The sequence below is a fragment of the Odocoileus virginianus genome, chromosome 12 (genome assembly GCF_023699985.2).
Source record: "Odocoileus virginianus isolate 20LAN1187 ecotype Illinois chromosome 12, Ovbor_1.2, whole genome shotgun sequence".
Classification (NCBI taxonomy): domain Eukaryota; kingdom Metazoa; phylum Chordata; class Mammalia; order Artiodactyla; family Cervidae; genus Odocoileus; species Odocoileus virginianus.
Window position 1 is genome coordinate 61,552,737 of NC_069685.1, and position 20,897 is coordinate 61,573,633.

The 20,897-nt window shown below is 51.4% G+C and overlaps 1 protein-coding gene across 1 annotated transcript in view; it reads left to right on the plus strand.

The window, feature by feature from the left end:
• Positions 1-20,897, plus strand: part of MYO18B (myosin XVIIIB) — a 210,624-nt gene that overhangs the window by 157,694 nt on the left and 32,033 nt on the right. Inside the window, exon 39 of the mRNA XM_070474664.1 lies at positions 20,176-20,306. Coding sequence (XP_070330765.1) covers positions 20,176-20,306 — 131 coding nt within the window. The remainder of the gene's footprint in view (positions 1-20,175; positions 20,307-20,897) is intronic.

Consider the following 20,897-nt stretch of genomic DNA (forward strand, 5'->3'; position numbering starts at 1 on the left):
CCCCCCTCATTTGACAAATGATCAAACTGAGACTCAGGGCAGGGTGGGGGAGTGACCTGATGTACCCCAGGTCACAGAAAAACTGCAGTGGAATCCCAAGGGTGGTAGGAAGAGGCAGCCTAACCCCTAAACACAAAGGGAAAAGGCAGAAGCAGTGCCAGCAAACCCAGTCCTCACCTTCCCGAGACCCAGAGGCGACTTCACAGCGGAGTCTAATTCTGAGTGAAATGGGAGGCCTCGCTGCAGACTATGTGCTTTTAATAATGTTTAAATAAAACATGGGAGCATGGGTGTGATCTCCGCGCCAAGCCTGGCTCGTCAGCAGCCCAGGGAGAGTCATAAATAGTTAATAGACAACCACTTATGGCTCTACTTCTGTTAAACCCGGCATCAATTATATATGGCTCATGAATTATGTATCTGGTGTTACTTTGGGGTATATTTTCCACCTTTGGGGGAAAAGAATGAAAAGACTGTGAGGCCTAACAGAGAAGGGAAGGCTCTCTTCTGTATTGGTGAATTTCCCTCTGAGGAGGGAGCCTTGCGTGGACACGATGGGGAGGTTCCAGCGAACTTGGACCTGGGGAGACTCAGATCACCAGGAGGAGAGCTGGGGCAGCGGTGTGCCAGCTAATGGTAACACCCGGCTCTCGGGGGTGGGTGGAGTCCCGGCTTGTAGTGTTTTCCAAGTAACCCCTGAACATCAAAGATTTCAGATTTCCATCTCTGATGGGAATCCTCCCCCCGGGGCTGGTGCCCAGCCAATAGTGTGACGTCACGGGGTGTGGTGTTGGGAAGCCTCGCAGAGCAGCACTGTTAGATGGTGTCTTCACCAGACAGGTGTGATAGACACGAATAGCTGCAGAAGCTCTCCAGATCCCCTGCATTGGCAGGTGGGTTCTTAACCGCTGCACCACCAGGAAGTTCCCACCTTTGCTTTCAGTGTGATTTATTTAATTACTTGTAAGTTGATATTATTTGACTTTTAATAATACATAGCTGTATAACAGCTGGCTCACAGAATTCCTGAAAATTCAGCCATCAGCTCTTGCCAGCCAGTGAGGAACTAGTTCCAGCACACCGCAGGCTTGGCGTCTCCTTGGGGTGGGGTCACCCTGCCCTGGGAATACAAGGAGCAGAAGCAGGGAGTGGGAAGGCTCTTAAACCACGTCTCATCGCTTGCTGACTGCCTTTTTTCTTAAAGCCAGATTACACCAGCCTGAGAGCTCTGTCCTCTTGCAAACGTTCTTTCACCTCATGTATGAAAGGGGTGTGATCGAATCGACTCAGAAAGACTGAAGCGAGTAATCCACGCAGCGCTTCTCGCTCTGCCTGCCACATAACTGCCCTTCCAGTATGCTGGCTACTCTGTCTCCCCTTCTAGTTCCCTTCTTCCTGTCTTCTGAGATTCCGGACGCAGGCGCTAAGGGCTTCAGGAAGCCCAAAGCCAGATTCTGTGTAGTTTTCCTGTTCGCTTTTGCTTTGCTTTGGTTTGGAGCCACCCAAACACCCATGTTTCCAAACTCTAGGTAAGATCACAGCCCCCCTCCCATCAGCTACACCCAGGGCATCCACCAAACCCAGAGTTAAGGGTTTGATTTTAGAAAACTCTCAGTGTTCGTCTCCCACCAATGACTGGATTTCGGAGTGTAAAGATGAATTATTTTGGCTGGGAACTGAGTATTTAAAAAGGCATTCCACGTGGAGGGCATTTGGGGCCATGAGCAGGGTGTAAATAACACCTTTTGTAGCTCTCTTGACAGGGAGATAACTCTCCTAATTACTGCCCCGTTATCTCAGCGTGATCCAAAACGACCTAACACATTTCCTAAACTCCCTGTTCACATGCCAGTCTCTCCCCACGAGGAACGGCCTCCCGTATTCTCAGAGAACTGGCGGGAAAACGTGGGCCTTCCTGCCACCCAGCTGGCCAGAACCGGGGGCTCCTCCTGCTTGTCTCCACACAGGTTTCCACAGGAGAGAAATGTGTTCCTAAACAGGACTTAGAGCCTCTTGTCACCAGCCCCAGGTGTATTTCTGAAACATGAAGTTTCCTGAGCTCTCCTGAGCCCAGGCGGTGAAGGCGCTAGTCTCAATTCAAGAGATGTTATCATCTAATGAAGTGAGTTTCTTTGCATCTGCCTCTGAGTTGAGATATCTAGATAATAGAATCTATTACGGGAAGCCTACCTAGGAGTAATTGGGTCTATTACTCCCTGACTTATGGCTTTGTTTCAGCATCAAACACAGGCTCTCCAGTAATTAATCAGAATTTAAAGTTGCTAATACCAATTACACACAACGTGTGGAGTCTGGAGATGGCAACTGAGGAGCAAATACTAATCTCATCCCCAGAGACTTCATCAGGTGAACTCTCGTCACTTTCGACTCGCTGGAAATGAGTAACTTAACTCCCCAAAGTTAGTTACTTTACAAAAGGTGAGGGGGGTGGAGATACTGGTTGAATGGTACAGGTGTATATTAAATTATTAAAATAAATCCAATTGAAACTGTTTAGATGAGGTTAAGCCACACTTAATTGTATGTCAGAGAGGCTTGGGAAGGTCAGTCTTCACAACCCAAAGCACAGTCACTCTCCCAGTTGAACATCTTCAGGAGATAGTGATCCCAGGGAGCCCTCAGTCAGACTCTTAATGTTTTAAATTCATTTCCGAACTGTAATCTGGTTTGAAAGATAATTCATCTCTTTCTAGTGCTTTCTTTTTTCTTCTTTAGCTGAGCTTAAACAGCAAGAAAGTAGGACCTCTCAGAACTTGAGGATTAAAGCAAGCAGTGGTAAAGAAAAATTGGCTGATTTGGAATTGTAAGTGTAGATGAATAAAAATGGATGACTGAACTGGTCTAACTTAGAGCTCTTTTGGTTGTAAGCAGCAGAATCAAACTTCAAATTGGCTTAAGCAAAAGGGAATTTATCACTTATTCTAATGAACTGGTCCTTTACATAAAAAAAGAAATCTTGCTTACCTTTACCCTTGAACATGAAATTAAAAGATGCTTACTTCTTGGAATAAAAGGTATGACCAACCTAGACAACATATTAAAAACCAGAGACATTACTTTGCCAACAAAGGTCCATAGTCAAGGCTGTGGTTTTTCCAGTAGTCATGTATGGATGTGAGAGTTGGACCGTAAAAGAAAGCTCAGTGCTGAAAAATTGATGCTTTTAAACTGTGGTGTTGGAGAAGACTCTTCAGAGTCCCTTGGCCTGCTAGGAGATCCAACCAGTCCATCCTGAAAGAAGTCAGTCCTGAATATTCATTGGAAAGACTGATGCTGAAGCTGAAACTCCAATACTTTGGCCACCTGATGTAAAGAACTGACTCATTGGAAAAGACCTATGCTGGGAAAGATCGAAGGTGGGAAGAGAGGGGGACGACAGAGGATGAGATGGTTGGTGGCATCACTGACTCAATGGACATGAGTTTGAGCAAGCTCCAGGAGTTGGTGATGGACAGGGAGGCCTGGCGTGCTGCAGTCCATGGGGTCGCAAAGAGTCAGACCCGACTGAGCAAATGAACTGAACCTTCAAACATGGCTTGGCACATACTAGGCATAAAAAAATCTTCCCTGGTGGCTCAGAGGGTAAGGTGTCTGCCTGTAATGCAGGAGACCCGGGTTCAATCCCTGGGTCAGGAAGATCCCCTGGGGAAGGAAATGGCAACCCACCCCGGTACTCTTGCCTGGAAAATCCCATGGATGGAGAAGCCTGGTAGGCTACAGTCCATGTGGTCGCAAAGAGTAGGACGAGACTGAGTGGCTTCACTTTCACTTTCACTTCCAGGCATAAAAAACACACTGAACAAAGCCTGGCAGGAGGGGCCGAGAACGAGGAGCCTGGGTGCAAACTCACGGCCGTCACTTCCTCTTGCGTGGCTTTGGCCCAGATGCTCACCTTCTGTGTCTCCGTCCCCTTATAAAACAGGGGTAATTATTGCCAAGTCACGCACGGCACTTCAGGGAAGATTTAATGAGATAATGCGCTTAAGTGCTTATCACAGTGCCTGCAGGAAGCCCACGCACTGTGACGTCGTCGTCATCATTGTCTTAATCTGTCCTGGCTGTTGTGACAAAATGCTGCAGACCGGGTGGCTTCTCAGCAACAGAGATTTAGCACTCATAGTTCCCAAGGTTGGGAGGTCCAAGGCCAGGTCACCAGCATGGTCGCACGCTTGTGAGGGTTCTCTGCCTGGCTCGTAGCTGGTGCCTTCTTGCTCTGTCCTCGAGTGGTGGAAGGGTCAAGGGCTCTATTCATGTGGGCTCCATCCTCACGGCCTAATCACCTCCAAAGGCCCCACCTACGAACACCATCGCCTCGAGGGTTAGGATTTCAGCGGAGGAATGATGTGCAGGCAGACATTCAGACCAAGCGGTCATCATCACTGCTGCCTCCATCATCACCACGACCACCATCAGCATCCTAATGGCCATCCTAATCACCACCCCCCCACACCATCATCAAATCACCACTGCCACCACTCATTATCACCACCATGACCACCAGTCCCCACCACCATCGTCAGATCACCACTGCCATCACTCATTATCACCACCATGACCACCAGTCCCCACCACCATCATCAGATCACCACTGCCATCACTCATTATCACCACCACGACCACCAGTCCCCACCACCATCGTCATCAACATCACCACTACCACTCCTCATCATCACCACGACCACCAGTCCCCACCACTGTCGTCATCAACATCACCACTACCACCACCTCATCATCACCATGACCACCAGTCCCCACCACAAACGTCATCAACATCACCAATACCATCACTCATTATCACCACCATAACCACCACTCCCCACCACCATCATCAAATCACCACTGCCATCACTCATTATCACCACCGTGACCACCAATCCCCACCACCACCATCATCAACATCACCACTACCACTCCTCCTCATCAGCATGACCACCGTCCCCCACCACCAGCATCTCCATTACCATCCCCCCCCACCACTTTCCTCACTCTCATCATCACCACCAGCATCACCATGAGGGGGAGACCTAGCACAGAAGAGCCCCTTGGAGAACACACAGGCTCTGAGCTTCTGAGCAGAGGTATAAGCCTAGGCAGTGGTTAAATCATTTCCAGTTGGACAGTTCTGGGAATTATCTCCCCAACGTGCTACGTCCCCCTTGTGACTGGGGTCCATAGATGCCTCCTTATCTGTGCTCAGTGTCCTGGGCACCAGTCTCATTGGGATTCTGTTCTTTGCCCAGTCTTGCTTTGCCTGCATTCCAGGTAAGTGACACGGAGCCCATCCTGCTGCATGTCACCCCTGCCACACTCCCGCTCAGATAATTAGAATCAACACATTCATTTCCCTAACAGCATCCTCTTCCCTCTCGAAAAGTTTTCAAATGGAAGAAGAAAGGCAGAGGCAAGCTCCATCTGTCCTTGTTCAGACAATTTGCAGCTGTCCACAGCTGACATTCACCCAGCTGGGCAGCCAAGCCAGGCTTCCTGTTCGCTTTTGGTGGGAGGTGACACGGTCGATGCTGTTACTAAGGTTTGGCAGTGGTTTAGACACACGGCATCCTGCTGGAGGGAGGCTTAAAAACAAACACTCGGGGAATCCTTCAGACTCCAGCCTTTGTGAGCTAATTGCTTGGCAGGTGGGGGAAAAAAGATGACTAATGTGACTTCTCAGGCAACAAAAGGAAAAGAACTCAGGAAGTAAGATGTTTTTCAGTTCTTCCTGAGAGTGTGCCCAAATTTCAAGAGGTCGCACCTAGGTAGCATTGAAATGTTCTCTGCTGGGAATCAGCAAATTTTTTCTGTAAAGTCCACGGTAGTAAATAGTTTAGACTTTTGCAGGCCTTACTGTATCTGTCACAACTATTCAACTCCACTATAGCACAAAAGCAGTCAGAGAATGAGTCAATGAACAATGCATGTTCCAATAAAACTTTATTTATAAATATAGGCACAGGCCAGATTTGACCCAGGGATCCGGAGTTTGCACCTTGTTTGAAACAGAAGTTGAAACGGTTTTCATCAAGTGTTGGGATTTGCACAGCAAACTCACAGACCTACTTTAGATGTTCCCAGGGGCCCCACTAAGACTTGGGCCCACGTGGAGGACAATTTTGCCTGGTTCAGACCACATGTCTCCCAGGACAGCATCTGGCCTCCAGAGAGGGATTGAGAGGGGGAAGGAGCTTCAAGGGGCTGCCCTGACATGTTCCCTGGCACTCGGAGAAAAACTGAGGGAAACCAGTGAGAGGGCATTGGACCCATTCCTGCCTTCCCGAAGTCCTGTCTCCCCGAGCTGAGCAGGAGATGACCCTAAGCACCTGCAAAGGCAGGACAGACCGACCTGGGAGAGCCCGGGGCCCCACTGCGAGGTGATGAGTCTGTTCATCCCAGAGGCTGGTGCCACTGGGCTGTAACCTTGAGATGTGCAGGGAAAAGAGACAGCGGAGAGCTTGGCAGTTGTGTTTCCTTCCTGCTGGGTCAATAAATGAATAAATGGACCATGAGCGGCCAAGTGGCTGTTGTAATATTAGATTCCATCAAAAGGAAGATCGCAGAAGTGCACGGAGGGAGCTTCCTTCCACGTCTCCGTGTCTCCCCGCTGGGAGCCGGGCTTGCTGTTGTCGCGGTCTGAGCGGAGGGAGGCGGGGAGGCCAGGAGCTGACATGTACTGCCTGTCGGCGCCGTGGCCCACCTTGTGCCCCGTCTCGTTAAACCAGCACTTCGAACCCTATGAGTGAGGTGGTATTTTTATCTTTCTCTCTCACATTTTAAAGAGGCTTGCAAGAGGTGAAGTGACTTGCTCAAGGCTGGATGGCTTGGCGACAGTACATGTAGTCAGTCTCTTAGGCGCCAAAACCTGTGCTCTCAGTCAAAATGCTGGTCTTTCTCAAAGCTCGAGTGCCCACGGATCACCCGGGGCTGTTGTTAAAATGCCTGACCTGAGTCGGCAGATTGGGGACAGGGCCTGAGAGGCAGCGTGGTGATGCGGCTGCTGCCGGCAGTGCACGGACCTCGTGGGAGTGTGGCTGCCTGCGCATCACACCCTCTCCTTGTTCCAGAGCCGCTGGAGTCAGCAGTTGGGGAGCTTTATGTTTTTAGGATGAGGTCACACAGCGAGTGGGAAGCAGTTTGTTCAGGATTCAAGTTCACATCTGTCTCATCTGGAGTCTGTGTCTTCTAAAGTCTCTCCCCCTGTTACGCCTTTAGCTTGGCCTTCAGCCGGGGTCGATTTTGCCCCTCGTGGAGTGTTTGTGGTATCTGGAGACATTTTTGTTTGGCACAGCTTAGGGACAGGGCGCTGCATCCGTCTAGCAGGTTAGAGGCCAAGGAGACTGTCTCTCAGTATCCTGAAATGCCCAGGACCACTCTCCTCTCCCCGCAGCAGAGAATCGTGTGGCCCCCGACGACAATAATACTGATGTTGAGAAACCTGCACTTGAGCTCAGCCTCCTTCAGTCCAGAAAATCAAATCCATCCAGAGACCCTCTCTGGAGAGCACATAGTGCCCTTGAATTAGAGGAGTCAGTATTTGAAAGCATCCCACAAAAGCGGCATGAATCAGCCAGGATCATAACTAAGAAAACGTCCATTTCCCAGTCAGTGGGTGGAACTTTCCACTACTCTGAAATGAGGCCAGGGTGTTCGGGTCTCTGTCACATGCTCTTGCCTCAGCAGATGGAAGTCAATCAAGTCTAGAAATGACTATCTTAATCTCCGGTCATTATCACGCCTGGCTGCCCAGGGTTGATCGGTGCCTTTTGCTGTTTGTATCACCCAAGCCGTTTTCTCTGACAGTAGCCCCCCGACCTCCACCTGTTCCTCGGCCAGACGGCATTGACTCTGGTCCAAGCCAGAATCCAGCATTGATCGCCAATACCAATAACTCTGGTCTGGGTTTTTCCTGATCAGTTCTTGTGGAGACTGTATCTAATAATACAAGATTATTGATGAGGGTTGATTTACCTAGGGAGAGGGGCAGGAATTGCTTTCCCCACTTACTTACCCCAGTTCATTCATGATGGTACTTTGGTTTGTTGAGAACGCCAGCCGGGGCTTTGGTCATGATGAAGCCATCAGATGTGTCTGAAAAAAGATCTGAAGAAGGAAGCAGTGTGATAAATGATGTTTCGGATGCACCCAGCCCTTCACAGTTTACAGAGCACCTGAACGTGCGCTGAGCCTCCCAGGGCTCTGTGCTGAAGATCAGGCAGGAACTGAGTTGCTGCCTCCCGTGAGGTTGAGGGGACAGACTGGAGGGTGTGCGCGTTGGCACCTGGGGAGCCGGTGCGGAGGCGGGGGCCGTTTCCAGGTCTCGAGTCCTGTGTGGGGCTCAGTCTCCCCCCTGTGCCGACCCTTGCTGGCTCTGCCTGCCAGGCACAGCTTGTGGGATGTGGTCCCACTTTTTTGATCACTGCTGGCTTGGGTATCAATACCCAAGCCCTTTACTCCCAGTCTGTCTTCCGACTTCTGGATCTGTAGGCAGTGTCCGCAGTCCCTGGCCAGGTCTCTCCTGGGGTGTTCTGGACGCCTCCAGGTGCCGACAGGGACGAGACCGAACTTCCCTTGAGGGGTTGGCACGTTGGCCAGTAACCGTTCTGTCTGAGAGCAGGAAAGAGGGATGATGTTCATTGAGCATAAAACTTACTATGTTTTATGCAACATTTCAAGCACTTTCCATCTATGAATCCTCAGCTAGACCCACAGTGCAGTGGTGCTGTCAGCACTCCCACTTTACAGATGAGGAGACTGAGGGTCAGGGAGGTGGGGGGCAGACTGCTCACTGTCATGCTAGAAGTGGTGGAGCTGGCTTGCAAGCCCTTGTTTATGTCAGTTGAGGACCCATGGTGATAAGACTGCATACTGCCCCCACTGTCGATGTAGAAGTGGGAGAATTTAAAGCTGAAGCATTTATGGGATGGTTTCTAAGCTCCAGGTACTGCTTTAGGCATTTGGGATATTAGGCTGAGTACAGCCCTACTCAAAGGAGCTCAATATTATAGGAAATCAGAAATTAATTATAATCTCCTGGGGTGTGTGTTTAACCCAGGGACTTGTCCCAGTGCCCAGAGATGAAAGTGACTGATTCTACCCAGGAGAGGCAGAGAGGTCATCCAGAAGAGGTGGCTGTGGAATGGGTCTTGAAGGATGAATAGGAGTTTGCTTATCAGAGCAGAGAAGCACATTCCAGGTGGAGGAATGGTTGGTATGAAGGCAGAGGCGTGAGGGCTGGTGAAGACTGTGGTGCTTACTGGTGTGTGGGTGCAGGGCATGGGCAGTGGGAGGAGAGGGACCTTGGAAGGTGCGTTGAGAGAAAGACTCTGGAAGGCTTGCTTGGCTCAACTGCACAGTCTGGACTTGCGGAAGTGAAGAAGCACTGGGGCTCTTGAGCAGGAGAGGGCTTCATCAGATTAAAAAGATTCTCCCCTAGATGCTGTGTGGAATGTGGGTTGGCGAGGTGGCTGGATTGAAGAGAGAAGGGCCAGTTTAAGAGAAGCCTCAGGAGATGGTGAGGGACACTGGATTTACAAGGGGATGGAGAGCAAGGGAAGGAAGCAGAGACCAGCCCACTGTGTTGATAAGATTCTTGAGGCTCAGCGGAAGGGCCGGGGGTACATAGTAATAAGTCGTTCTCACACTTCGACGTCTTTGGATAGAAATCCCAGAGGCCAGATGAGAAGTTTCAAAGTCCGATCTCTCCATTTGTGCCGTCACGTGGGGTCGTGGGCTGGGGATATCTGTGAGCTTCATTTCCATTTAAATTGAAATAAGACATGTCAAAGGTGGCCTGATAATTACTGCCTGGAACAATGGCTCTCTGATGCGGGAAGCAGTGTCGGTGTACTCCGTACAGAGAATTTCTCCATCTGAGACTTAATTACGTTGATATAATTATTCGTCTGTCAGGAAAATCGGGTGGCACAGATATGTCATATTTGCGTTGGAGCAGAAAAAATGAACAGCCTCTTTGGCTTTTTTCAGGAGGCAGTGGTGGGCGGCTTTGGGAAGTGGGGAGCAGGGTGTTTGGAGTTCAGCCCAGGTCAGGATGCCTGTCTGCAGCAGCGGGTTTTGTGAGGGACCCTGGGTGTCAGCCTCGAGAGGGTTGGACTCCAGTGACAGTTCTGTGCCCCTTCCTGAAGATGCTGGAGGAGAAGTCAGAGGCTGGGGGTGATTCTAGGGCTGGGAGAGCTGTGAACTCTGAGTAATTGGAACTGTAAGGAACTTTAAAGAAGTTTTATTGGCAAACCTTGTGACCCTAAGATGCACGGCAGAGTTGCCTGCTGGTGTCTCCAAGCCTGATCACACTGCCTTCCCCATCCCATCCTGCCAGCCCCAGAGACCCTCAGCCACATCCCCCTTCTGTGTGTGAGGGTCTCCTGCCCTCCCAGGGAAGCTGTGCCTTCTGCCACGCCCCACCCATCGGGGGAAACATGGGACCCAAAGAATCAAGTACAGAGCCCCACTTCTCAGACTGCAGCCCCAGCCCATAGCACCGTTAAAACCCAAATAGCTGCAGCTGGAGCTTAGGCAAAAAGTGGCTTTATCCAAAGTGTGGGAACAGAGAAAGGAGAGAGGAATGCTTGCTGACCCAGGTGAGATGACCTGGGTAGGACTGGCTCAACTTCTGCTTCTGCTTCTGCCACCCTGGGGCCCAGCAACCTTGGCCAGGTGGTGTCCTGCCCTGAGCTCAGCTTGGGCCCCTGGTATGTGATGTACGTGCCCACAAATCCTTGCGTGCTGCTTGGATGTGCATAGTGAGTGCACCTGAGACTGTCTATAGCCCAGCTCTTTATCTCCTCGATTTTGAACAGCCCAAGTCACCTAAAATATTAACTTCTCAGAAGGCGATAAAGACTCTCAGGCAGTAGCTGGGGGCATTTTAAAACAATCAGCCTGAAACTTGAGAAGGGAAGGGAAGGAAAGACAGCAAGCAGGCGCCCAGAGCCCCATGCTCTCTTCGGCCTGGAGATTAATGGGGGGCCCTGGCGGGGTGGGGGGGCCGTGGGGGGCAGGCGCCAAGGTCCCCTGCTGTGTAACTCCATTCTGCCTTTACTATAAAACTCTTTTACCCGATTGTGCATCAGATAGATGTGTCTGTACACACCTGTAGAAGTGAACACATGATGGGAATATGGCAACATATTCATTAAGAAGGATTGTCCCCCAGGAAATAGACTTAAGGGCATTTTTCATATATTTTTGACCACGGATCGAACCTGTACCCTCTACAGTGGAAGCACAGTATCTCAACCACTGGACTACCAGGGAAGTCCCAAGGGAAATTTTTAGGTTTTTTTAAAAAATATATTTTCTAAATTCTCTTTGGTGAACCCTATTAGAACCAGAAAAGGAAGGAAATTGTGTCTCCAAAAAAAAAGAAAGAAAGATCCCACGATGTTATATTAGTTTGTTCGGTTTGCCGTAGCCCAGTGCCACAAACCAGGTAGCTTGGTGAAACAGCAGTGTATTGTCTCACGTTCTGGACATAAGAAGTCTGAAATTAGCATGTTCACAGGGTCTTGCTCCCCTGAAGGTGCCAGAGAAGAAACTGTTTTGCGCCTTTGACCTGGCGGTTTGCTGGCAACTTTTGATGTTCCTACTATTCTAAATGCGTCCCTCCGGCCTTCTGTCTCCACGTAGCGCTCTCCCTCTGAGCCTTCACTTCGCCAGCAGCCGCCACGTCATGCGGACATTCAGGCAGCCCAGCGGGGCCCTCTTGGCAGGGGACTGAGGCCTCCAGCCGATAGCCTTGTCGGTGAACTTTCTTGGGAAGGACTCTCCAGCTTCAGGGAGGCCTTCAGACCAGCGTAGACCTGGCTGACATCTTCACTGGAACATCATGATAAAACCTGTATGAGTTTCCCATCACCATTGCAGCAAATTAACACAAACTTCATAGCTTTAAAATGGCACTGTTTAGTCTCTGTTAACGATAAGGTCAGAAGTCCAAAATGAGTCTCACGGGGTTAAAGTCAAGGTGAAAGGAGGCGTGGCTCCTCCTGGAGGCCCCAAGGAATGACCCATTCCTTGCATCCTTCAGCTTCTAGAGGCAGCCAGCATTTCTTGGCTCCTGGCTGCATCACTCCGATCGGGGATTCCATCATTACATCACTGCTTTCTTCCCCATGGACCCCCCTCACCTCCCTTCTATAAGGACCCTTATGGTTACAATTAGGGGCCACCCAGAATATCCACAGAATCCAGGATAATCCATCTCAAGATTTTTAATTTAGTCACATCTGCAAGGTTCCCCTTGCCATCCATATCCAACATATTCATATGTTTTGTGGATTAGGATGTGGGCATCTTTGGGGTCCTTATTCATCCTCTCTTAGACCATGAATCAGAACCACATAGATAAGCCACCTCTGAATTCCTGGCCCACAGAAAACCATGGGAGATAATGAATGATATTTGATATTTCAAAACGACTAGGTGTTGAGGCAATTTGTTATGTAGCAATAAATTACTAACGCAGACTGGAGGTTGTAATCTAGCATTTGGTTGTAACACTTGGCACTCATAATTCTGGATTTATTGCAGTGTCTTCCTTGAAATATGCGAGTAGAGAAGTGTGCAAATCGCAAAAGTATACAGTTGGATGAATTTTTTTTACAGACCAAAAACACCCTTGTCTGTCTTTAATAACGAAGCCTGGGATGTAGCCCAGATGCTTTTGTGCTCTGTACTGGTAATTCTCCTGTGTCTTCTCAGATTCGTTCTCACCCCTTCTCTGCTCTGAACTACAGGAAGCTGTTTTCCCAGCTTGCCTTCTGGTAGGTTCGGCCAGTAGAAGGCAGTGACGGACAGTAGAAAGATAAGAGGAGGAGGAGAACCAAGGTGTTCTCCCTCTCTCACACCACCTTGAGGAGGGGGGCAGGCCTGGCCGCAGCCCAGGCTCTGTAAGCCCGTGACCTGTTAGGGACCCTCCTCCCTGACAGCAGCTCCCACTGGGCAGCCCCGCCGTTGCCCGACTTCTTGGCTTTTCCTTCCAGCCCTAGGTGAGCAGTTCCTTCCTGCTATTGCTAATCTCTTCTGGCTTCTTATCTTCTCCATCACCTGGAAAACCAAGTCCCTATATTAAATTCCTCTGGTTGGATGATCTAGAGCGATTTCTATCTTCCTGACTGATACAGGCTTCCTTGGAGGTATTACATTAAATCCTTCTGACTTCAACAAAAAAAGCATCAGGTTCATAGAATTCATTTTCTGAAAAATGAGGCTATCCTCACTATACAGTCCCTGCAGGTTTCATATTTTCAAACTCTTCACTTGGAAAGAAGGAAACGGGAACGTTTGTTACACATCAGGTACAAGCCACAGTATGAGGTATACCAGTTGTACGCAGTTTTACACTATTTCACTTGTTCCTCACAGTACTGTTTATCGTGGAGTAATACTGTCATTTCAACAGATGAGAAACTGGGAGTCAGAAAGGGTTGGTGGCTCTCCAGAAGTCACACGGTGCTTCACCTTGTCCTAAGGCCAGTGCTTCTCCTGCTGCTCCCACGGTGGTGGCGGTTTGCATCTCCCCCTCCCCTCCCCGCCCAGCAGGGTGTCTCCCGAGGTGTGGTGGGCTTCAGCTTCCCTTGGCCCCATAGAGCACCGGTCAATTTCAAGGAGAAATACCCACTACCCCAACCAACTAATGTAAGTTTCTTGAGGATTCAGGAGGCATTTCCAGGACGATTGAGGTTAATTTGAAGTGTTGGCAGGGTTGGCAGTTCCAGTTGATGCTGGCGGATGGAGCAGAGGGCAGCCCCAGGGAGAAGCACTTAGCTGGGTGGTTCAGAGAGTGGTCTCGGGCCCCGCATCGCCTGCGATCCATTAGACGTGCCTGCCGCAGGCGAAGAAAAGGGACAGGAGGGCTTGTGAGATTATTTCCTGCCCCTTTGGAAACAGGCAGGCCTGAGCTTGAACCTGTGCGTCTCTGTCCAGCTGGGTGACTTTGGGATCTCTAACGAGTCACTCTGTGCCTGTCCATCATTAAAACACAGTAAAAGAATTTGCAGGACTGTTTTGAAGAGAGGGTATTGCCTAGTGGCCACCAGCTTCTCCCTAGTCCTGCTTCCGTGGAGCTTGGCCTCCTTTTCATGAGCTTCTCCTGTTGCGGAGGGCGGGCTCTAGAGCATGCAGGCTCAGTAGCTGTAACACACGGGCTTCTTTAGTTGTGGCACGTGGGCTTAGTTGCCCAGCGGCAGGTGGGAGCTTCGTTTCCCAACCAGGGATCAAACCCAAGTCCCCTGCATTGGAAGGCGGATTTTTAATCACTGGACCACCAGGGAAATCCCCACAGTCTTAAATAAGGGGATCTGGCTCTTCATTTGGGGTTCCTAAGGGACGCCCCAGCTCTTTCTCAGAGCGGGACTGAACACTTCCTGCCAGTGCTCACGCCATTGTCATTAGGGCTTGGGAGCTCTTGCCAGGACACAGCGCACGGGGCCTTCCTCCAGGCACGTGACCTTTGCACAATTTAGGTGAAACCCTCGTACCTCACCCCAGAGGTAGTAATTCTGCTGCGACCTTGTTGTCGTATTCTTGGGTTACTTGTTATGGGTTTCTATTGTATATGACTCCGAGAGGTCTTGTAAAGATGATGTGAGAGAAGGTTTTGCAGACACTTAGCACCATGCCTGCCCATGTGAGAGACAGAAATAAATACATTCATTTATTAATTATTCACAGATGCTTGTTAACTACATGCCACGTGTCAGACTGGGAATACTTGTGTGTGTACCTATAAATACACATGTGCACACACATTCACACATATACGCATTTATATATATTTACATTTATGTTTTCAGATACTATATGCATATGTTATATAAACATGCATTTTCTATATATTTCTACAGCTTATATGTGTGTGTATAATTTTTTTAATACCAGGCTCTGTAAAGTTTGTTTGTCTTTAGCACATCAAAAACGAATAGCAAGATGATTTCTCATCAGGTGTGGGGATGTTTCCAGATAGTCTGCTCTATGCCATAAACTGTGCTGTGCTTAGTCGCTCAGTCGTGTCCGACTCTGTGACCCCCTGGACTGCAGCCCGCCAGGCTCCTCTGTCCATGGGATTCTCCAGGCAGGAATACTAGAGTGGGTTGCCATGCCCTTCCCCAGGGGATCTTCCCAACCCAGGAATCGAATCCAGGTCTCCTGCACTGCAGGTGGATTCTTTACCATCTGAGTTACCAGGGAAGCCCCTACTGTAAACTCGGTGAAATTAACTTTGGGAAGCCTTGTGGGATACCCCCAAAAGTGAACAAGGCAACCTCCAGAGCCACAGAAAGTGACATATGAGAGTCTCCTGTGTCTGCAGACAGAAGAGGGGCCTCTGAAGGTGGAGTTGCCCTGGGCAGAGGAACCAGACAACGGTTTTAAATATTAGCCTCTAATTGAACCTCACAAGAGGAGACGATGTTAATTGCAGCCACTAATTATTGTATGAACTGCTCCCTACATGAGCAGCTCCACACAGCATGTTCCAAGGGGAGCAGCTTGGGCGTTTAACAGGGTTGATGAGTCTCTTACACAGTGCGAGGGCGGCCAGCACACATACATACCACGTGGTCTTGTGTTGATGTCTGTATGCATGGTGTGTATTATGTGCAGCTAAGTGAGTATCACCCTGTTCCCTCCTTTATTTGCCTCTTACAGTCATGCAGTAACACCATTCACTCAATCCTAAGACATCTTGAGTGCCTGCTCTGTTCTAGACTCAGCAATACAGGTAGATTAGGGCCCTAAAAGAGTGATGCTCTGCGGAAGTTAGGAGTTTGTCTATACCTCCTGCACCTGGGTCAGTGCTGGCACATAGTTCATGCTCAGTGTTTGTTGAATGAATGATATGTAATATGCATGCATACATACCTATATATATATAGTGAATATATACTTTATGTCAGTGTTTTATGTCTATTACAATGTATGTATCACTCCCAGGTGGCGCTAGTGGCAAAGAACCTGCCTGCTAATGCAGGAGATGTAAGACATGCAGGTTCGATCCCTGGGTCGGGAAGATCCCCTGGAGGAGGAAACGGCAACCCACTCCAGTATTCTTGCCCGGAGAATCCCATGGACAGAGGGGCCTGGTGCACTGCAGTCCATAGGGCTGCGAAGAGTCAGACATGACTGAGGCTCCTGAGCACGCAATCACTGTTATAGCTACAGAGTAATGTGGACATATGGGTTATTCATTAGTGGTTTCTGCTGTATACATCTTACTATCTAAATAGTTTTCTGGCCTAATTTTTCCTCCAGCTTCTTCCTGCCCCATGTCCCTAAAAAGAGAAAAGCACAGAAGACCACAGGCTTACCCTTGGCCTCAGAATGCAGCGTCACCTGCGTAGCAGCAGTCCTGACCAGGCGCTGCTCCGGGGGTGGAAGAAGGCCTGGCCCTCTGTGTGCCCTCTTCTCTGGTGCCCCCCTCCCGTGTCTCTCGAGCTGTCTCTGCCAGGGGCTTGTTTTGTCTGCCTCCGAGAGACTGGTTGGGCTGCCGCATCCACTTTGCCTAATGACTGGGTCTCTGCAATCAGCGGACTACCTGCTTTTCCAGCTGAAGCAGGAAAGGTGTGCTGATTGCTGATGACACAGACTCTGAATTTCCCAAATCCGTCTTGGGAGGTTTCCGCTGAGCGTGGTGTGTGTCCCCAGGCAAATTGGAGGGTGGAGCCCAGAGGGCAAGGGGCGTGGTGGAGAGTGAGGGGGGCAGCGGCAGGTCCCGGAACCACCTGCCTCGTCCGTCTGTGGATGGTTTTCTTGCTCTCGACTCTCCTTGCTGTCTATGTAACTCACCCTTTAAGCTGCCCTTGCTTTCCACCCCTGCTTCTCCTCTGCAGGTGGTGAAAAGCCTTCGGAGGCCTGCATTCCAGCCTCCTTATTCTCTGTGTGACCTCGGCAGACCACCGCAGCACTGGGGGGACACCCACCCGGTTGCTGCTTGCTCTCCTCTGAGAATTAAAAGACAGCAACGCCACTGCTGGCCAAGCCTTTCCTCTCTGCCACGCTCATTCTGTGCTCACAGCAGCCCTGCGAAGGGGCCCCTGCTGCCTCCATTTTACCCATGGGGATCAGAGAGGTTGAGTAACTTGCTGAAGGTCACATAGCCTGTAGGTGGTAGAGATGGGATTTGAGCCCAGGCATCCTGGCTCCAGAGCCTACTTTCATGATCATGATAGTGCAGATCAGACCTATCTACCAGATCAGGTCCCCACTTTCTCTGCTCACCTGCTTGTCCCAGCCCAGAGCCCCCCGTCCCTAAGACACAGCACCTGCCCCGTCCCTGTCCTCTGTCCCTCAGGAGGGCCCTGCAGGTCAAGGTCGGAGGACCTTGTTATTCCCTCTGCATGATGTTGACCTGTCCCCCAGGAGGGCCCTGCAGGTCAAGATCGGAGGACCTTGTTGTTCCCTCTGAATGATGTTGACCTGTCCCCCAGGAGGGCCCTGCAGGTCAAGGTCGGAGGACCTTGTTGTTCCCTCTGCATGATGTTGACATGGGCCAGGGTCACCCACGCACAGCTGGGAGGGGCTATCTGGGCTCGTCTCGCTTGGCTCACGTGGCACGAGGGCCTCACCTGGGAGCCAGGACCTGGCTGCCTGGCTTTGTGGTCCCTCGACTATGTGGCCTTGGGCGGGTCTTCTTGCCGCTCTGCTGCTCGTCTCTAAAAGAAGCCTGGCGTGGCCCTGACGGGGCCTGTCTTACAAACACACCGATGCCTCGTCCCCTCGCCTCCCAGGGACGCTGTCATCCTGGCCCACTCGCAAGGAGCTGAGCCCGGGCAATGCTCCTGCCGTCTGCTGGGATTGTGCACCCAGCCGTCTTCCTGGTGTCTTGCTGAGCTGACAAGCACCCCCTCGCCGTCCCGCAGTGTGCGTTATTTCCTCTGACAGCCCACCAGCCTCCTGGCTGGGGGCCCCGCCTCACACCGCCGCTCACCTCATCAGCACCGAGATGGGGATCTCACAGCTGGCAGTTTCAATCAGCCGCGGTGTTCCACCAGCCCATGTGCGCACCCCCACCTCTCCACGCCGCCCCTTCCCTCATCAGTCGGGCTTGACCCTTCCACTTCCTTGGTCTTTGCTCACTCAGTCAAATTGAAAAGGATGCACAATCAAGGAAAAGGCACAGACTTACGATACCGTGGATGGACCAGCTGGCCTGCTACAGGGAGCTGAGTGTGTCCCTGCAAAAGGAGCCCTGGGCCTCGCTGGCTTTCCCAGGGGCAGGCAGACAGAGCCCCAGAAAGATCACTGGCCAGTAAGCGAGGCAGCCTGCCCCGAGTGACTTCCCTGGCCTCAGTTTCCTCATCTGCAAAATAAACAAAAGCCATCCCAGGCTCAGAGAAGGTCTGTGCTGTTGGTGGGTCTTGGGGAGCTGAGAGCCGTAAATGGACCCACAGTCCTTAGGTTTTCACCCTTCACACTCTCATCAGTTGGGATATACCTGGTGCCCAAGACAACAGTCAAAAAGAAACTTGACCTAAGAGCAGCTTGAAGGAAAAATCCTACCCCTCACCCACCTTTGCTCCTATCCGTAAATATTCTCAGCTCTCCATGTGTTTTCCCAACTGCACGTGTGCTGTTTGCATGGAGACCTGGGCATAAAATTTTCTGTTCTTTTCTGCTTACTCGACACTATTTCACTAAGGATTCCCTGCTGGCACCATCCTAATTGCTAATGTTGACTTCTGTCTGAGAGCATCAGAGTGACGCACTGCAGTCTCCCTCCCAGTCCCCGCGGCTGGGTGACGGGGCGGCTCTCAGGCTCTCGGTATCACCAGTAGCTCCATTCCAAGCGTCCTTGGGTCCAGGGCCTTGCTCTGCTGCCCGCTTTTTTCATGTTTATTGTTGATGTTACTGTTGGTTGCCCTGGGTCTTCACTGCTGCACACTGGCTTTCTATAGTTTCTGTGCATGAGTATCTCATTGCCGTGGCTTCTCTGGTTGCAGAGCACAGGCTCTAGGCTTGCAGACCTCAGTAGTTGTGACTCGCAGGCTTAGTTGCCCTGCGGTGTGTGGGACCTTCCCAGACCAGGAGTCAAACTCGTGTCCCCTGCATCGGCAGGCAGATTCTTAACCTCTGGGCCAGCAGGGAAACCCTGCCCTGCCTTTTGACTCCTTCCCTCGCTAGGATTAGCTCCCAGACGGTGGGTCTCTGGGGTGAACGCAGGGTTTCTCAGGCTGGACGCTGGTGACACTCGTGTGAAGTAATCGGTCCTCAGTGGTGGGGGCTGCTCTGTGAACTGAGGATGCTGGACAGCACCCTTGATCTCTGCTCTGCGAGAGACCACCAGACCCCCACTGACAACCAGCAACGCCTCTACACAGCATCCCCTGGAGGGCAGACTCACCCTCAGCCGACAGTCATTGTGCGAACGGGGAGCAGTGTGTGGAAAACGTGACACGTGGCAGTCAGAGGCTTTCCAGAGAGTCTGGATGAAATCTGGTTAGGGTGGAAAGTACGGATGCGCACAGATGGAGTCTGCTGCATCTGCTCAAGTTCCAGCTTGAGTTCCAGTCAAGCCTTTGCTCCCCCAGGCCTCATCTCTTCATCTGTGAAATGGGGACAGTGATAGGGCTGCGTGCCAGGCTCGTGAGCAGTGAGTGAGGGCAGGGGCCCTAAACACTGAACACGCCGCTGGGCGTGGAGAGGTCTCAGTACACTTCAGTGGTGCTGGCCAGCTGCAGAGGGAGCTCCGCTGGGGTTTCTGTCTTTGCCCGTGCTGCCTTTGAGGGCGGCAGGAGGGCTGGGGGAGTCTGGTGACAGAGTTGAGAGGGACCTGCTCTTCAGTCCTCCCCCCAACCTCCCCCCACATCCATCCCTGGGGCAGGACTCAGCCTCCAGAACCGGCCTCAGCAGCTCTCCTGGGAAAACATCACTGAGTCTTATGTCCGCCACCCATCCAGGGCATCCTGTGTGGGGTTGCGCAGGCCAGGTCCAGCATTCCTACTGTGCGTGAGAGCCTGAGGCATCTGTTCCTGCTCTGAAATCTGCAGCATCTGTCTGAGGCTCCATAAGCCCTTCCTTAGGGAGAGCCCCTCATGGGTACCCACCATGTCACAGGGACCCGGTGAACACCAGGCTCCTCCCCAGAACTCTCGTAGGTGAGTGAGGGTCTCGCCCAGGGCCAACGTGTGCTGTGGTCTCTGTCCCCAGGAGAAGTACGTGGAGGAGCTCGCTGCAATCAGACAGACCCTGCAGACTGACCTGGAGACGTCCATCCGGCGCATCGCCGACCTGCAAGCAGCCTTGGAGGAGGTGGCGTCCAGCGACAGCGACACAGAGAGGTAACGTGCGAGGGGCAGGTGGGGCCGGGCACGGCAGGGGGACTGCGCCCTGGGGGCTCTGCGGTCTTCAGCGGACAGGGCTCCCCTCTCCAGTCTGGGGGTCCGGGGACTCAGGCGCGCTGGGGGCAGGAGGACAGCAGGCCGGCTTGGGCGAGCAGAGGCGGGATGCTCCCCGCTGGTGGTACCGTCCTTGCTGTGGTCCTGGGCTGGTGGCCGCTGCTCAGAGGCGTGTAGCCGCCGACTCCCCCGTGAAGGTGTTCATTCTCAGCATCAGTGTGACACAGACCCAGTGGACTCGCCGTGTTCTGGCCTCTAAATGAAGGGCTTTATCTAAAAAAATCCTCAGTTTGTGCAAAAATAGCTTCCACGCCAACATCCTGAGGATTTCTACGACGTCCCACTAATGTGCACAGCTGCGAAATTGCTGGTAAAATGGCAAATCCCGATCCTGCAGCCGCTTCGCAGCTCACAGTCACATTCAGGGTCCCCGTCCCCCCCCCCCAGTTTTATCAGTCACGACAGAACCGATGTCTGTAATTACAGACCCCTGGCATCAGTACTGCCTGCTCCATGCTTGGGCTGGCTTCTCCG